Here is a 3478-nt window from a genome sequence, read left to right on the forward strand (position 1 = left end):
AGAATATTATGGTTTTGTGCATTTCTTGAAAATGGGTTAAAACCCAAAACCCATAAGTTTAGACCCATAACCCATCATTATATGGGTTGAACCCAAGAAATCAAAAAACCTCCAAAACCGACTTCAGAACCCAAGAAACAGAACCAGCCAAAAACTGATCTTGTTGGGTTCTGAAAACCAAAAATCGAACATTTTCGGTTTGGATCCAAAACCGACCCATGCAGCCTTACATGACAACCACATGCTCAAAAATAGTTTTTATTCTACTGGTGAGTTGTTATCTTTCTCACGAAATTGAAAGTCCAGTTATTTTAGAAGTTATATCTTAAACTTTATACCACAATTTTTATGTCCATATTTAATCGCAAATATGTAAAAAGAAAAAAGAAAAAAAATCCGTCACCAAGTCTTCGCCAATGTTCTATCTTTAATTTAGCAACAAAACTTGTCCGACGTTGATCCTAATATTTAGAGTAAATTACACGAATGGTCCCTATGGTTTGGGATAATTTGCGTGCTTGGTCTCTAACTTATTTTTTTAACTCGGAAGGTCCCTATGGTTTGTTTTTGTTACGTGTTTGGTCCCTATCTTATCTAAAAAGACTATTATTTAAAGAGGAAAAAATGATGGGGGTATGTGAGGTAAGGTGAGGGTGGGATTAGGGGTGTGTTTATTTAGATAAATTAAAAAAATCAAGGGCATAATAGTCTTTTTAGGTAAGATAGGGATCAACCGCGTAACAAAAACAAACAGTAGGGACCTTCCGAGTTAAAAAAATAAATTAGAGGCCAAACGCACAAATTATCCTAAACCATAGGGACCATTCGTGTAATTTACTCTAATATTTATAGTAGTTATTGTAGTTTTTGTAAAGTATAAAGTTAAACGTTTGTTTGCATCTTCAAAAAAATATAGTATGCATGTAATGGAAAATCTTAGTCCGAACTATGAAAAAATGGGAAAATTCGATGCAATGATATATGTTACAATCCTTCTCAGATTATTACTATTGTATGATACGTATCACCAAGCTAAATAATTGATGTTATAACCATGAACTGCGTGAATATTCATGGTTTGGTCATGAACAAGCTAACATTATTTTTAGTCTCAAGAACATTGTTGCTAACCAGAAAGTTTACGAAAAATCAAGTGAGCTCCAAACTGAGGTTGAAGAGTGATGATACTACGTGGAGCATGTGAATATGATGGAGAAAGTTCAAACGAGAAGTGTGATAAAATCATAACAAGAGTCATTTTTGCTTCCAACATAGAAAAATTTTGTCCAATACAAACACGCGGACCCCCTCCGAAAGGAATATACACGGCTTGTCCCTTGGTTACCTTTGACACTCCTTCAGAGAACCTTTCCGGGTTGAACTCCTTCACATCATCACCCCATATACTAGGGTCATAATGTGAAAGCATTGTGTGCAACTGAATGAGTGATCCGGCTGGTAAAGTTAAGTTTCCTAATTTTGTTTCTTTGTGAGTCATTCGGGCCAGTGCTACTATTGGAGGGTATAGCCTAAGAACCTCGAGGAAGATTTTATTAATCTGCAAATCGAGATAGTAAAGTTAAAAAAATAGGGAAACTAGCTAGGTATATTTTAAGAAAATGTAGAAAAGTGAAAATTTTACGATTTTCAGTTGACTCAACCCGTCAATATCTGGTTTTCTCTCACCAAAGACCTTTAAAGCTTCATTTCTAGCTCGATCTTGCCAATTTTTGTGTTGAGCCAACAAAACCATAGTCCAAACAAGTAAAGTCGCGGTAGTCTCTTGGCCCGCAAAGTAGAAGAGCTTACACTCTTCAATGATGTCGTCAATACTTAGCCCAAATTTGTTATTCCCGTGTTGTTTAATTTCTTCATAATTGGAGTCTAGTAGTGTGCCGAGAAGGTCGCCTTTGCTACAATATTTCTCATTTTTCATTTCAGTTACTCGTTTATCTATTATACCCCTCACCAAATCCGTTACTTCTTGGGCAATCGCTTTAATCCTCTTGTTGCTTTTTGTTGGCAAAAATCTTTAACATTGTGAAAAAATTTAACAATTGGTTGATTATAAAGTAAGTAAAGCAACTTTTCTAACCTTAAGAACGTCTAAATATAAAAAATATTATTAGGGAGATGTATGTACTCACTGTGATCCTGGAATGTAGAACAAAATATTGAAAGGAGTTATAATTAGATTAGCCAGTTCTCGTTGAAGTTCAAATATTCTTCTTCCTTCCACAAAGCTACTACCAAAAGCTGTACGTGAAATCACGTCACTGGTCATTGTTTGGAGATGAGGCCACACATCCATTTCGCACGAGCTTTCTTCCTTTAATGTCTCTTCCCATTTTTTGATCATATCATCACAACTCATGTAAAAAGCTGGTATCATATGCTATAAAGAAACAAAAGGAGCATATATATTTATAGAACTAAATTTGAAAGCAGACATTAACTTTAGAAAAGTAGGTTTCTTAGTATTAAAGAACATAAAAGAAGCAAAACCTTAAGTTTCTCGACATGAAAGGCCGGATTGATGATCTTTCTATGTTTCACCCATTGATCACCCTCAAGTCGAGCCAACCCTTTTGCTAGCAACGCTATCAATGGATTTGCACCTTTTACCTTTTCAAAGTCTTCATAATTTCCCAATATCTCCTGTATCATTGTTGGATCCGTTATATGCAGTATAGGTTTGGGCCCCGCCCATATAAAGCAATTCTTACCTATGCAATAACCCATACGGAAATGTGATATTCGAACACAAGAAGGAAGATAAATCTCAATGTTCACATAGTAAAGAAGGTGATAATGCCTAGGTTTGAACTAGATGAAATTTTTATAAAAGAATATAAAACTGATAACAGAAGTAGATATATACCGTGAGTAGTAATAGAGCTATGAACAAATGACAGGACACGTGGCAGAATATCATCTGCTAAGTTTATAGGTTTTGAACTCGCCTCAGTTATCACCTTCACAATTTCGATCACGTCTCCAAATAAAAACTTGTAGGAGGTTCCCTTGAGTCCTTGGTCTCGCAGAGACTTCTCTGTATTCTTTGGCGTCAACCAGACCCAATTATAGAACCTCCATGCATATGCCAACACCACCAACAAAAACCCTAAACGACCACAAACTCTAATAATCATGCTTACGGTTGCCTCCATATTGAAATGAGCTAGTTCTTTGGTGCAATGATGGAGAATGGAATGATGGTATTTATTAATGGATATATTCACTTTAATTAGCTCCCTATGCTTCATTGTGTTTTATATATTTGTTTCTTTATAATATTATTTCCCTTTCGACATTGAAAGTAACGATTTCTTTTAAGAATGAGATCATATCTATGGTATAATTTTGTTAGTTAAAAATTAATATTGTTTTGGAATCTTTCTCTTGACACAATGCTCGTAATTTTCTAGGTGGAATTGAGGGTATTCACCTGATCAAAATCAAAATAACCATAATTTAT

General features: G+C 35.0%; 1 protein-coding gene across 1 annotated transcript; it reads right to left on the bottom strand.

The window, feature by feature from the left end:
- Nucleotides 1-1126: 1126 nt before the first annotated feature.
- On the bottom strand, nucleotides 1127-3170 carry LOC145035343 (cytochrome P450 CYP72A219-like). Its single transcript, XM_078983896.1, has 5 exons — nucleotides 2882-3170; nucleotides 2506-2726; nucleotides 2148-2395; nucleotides 1643-2030; nucleotides 1127-1558 (listed from the first exon to the last, which is right to left on the bottom strand). The coding sequence occupies exons 1-5, from the start codon at nucleotides 3168-3170 to the stop codon at nucleotides 1127-1129; spliced, it is 1578 nt and encodes a 525-aa protein (XP_078840022.1).
- Between the last annotated feature and the right edge of the window lie 308 nt (nucleotides 3171-3478).

Source organism: Lactuca saligna, chromosome 3, assembly GCF_052625555.1.
Source record: "Lactuca saligna cultivar CGN05327 chromosome 3, ASM5262555v1, whole genome shotgun sequence".
In the NCBI taxonomy this organism is placed as follows: domain Eukaryota; kingdom Viridiplantae; phylum Streptophyta; class Magnoliopsida; order Asterales; family Asteraceae; genus Lactuca; species Lactuca saligna.

Coding starts and splice junctions, on each gene's coding strand:
- LOC145035343 (XM_078983896.1), bottom strand. CDS start 3,170: ATGGAGGCAACCGTAAGCATGATTATTAGAGTTTGTGGTCGTTTAGGG. Junction 2,031..2,147: donor TTCTACATTCCAGGATCACA/GTGAGTACATAC, acceptor ACAATGTTAAAG/ATTTTTGCCAACAAAAAGCA. Junction 1,559..1,642: donor GGTTGAGTCAACTGAAAATC/GTAAAATTTTCA, acceptor CTCGATTTGCAG/ATTAATAAAATCTTCCTCGA.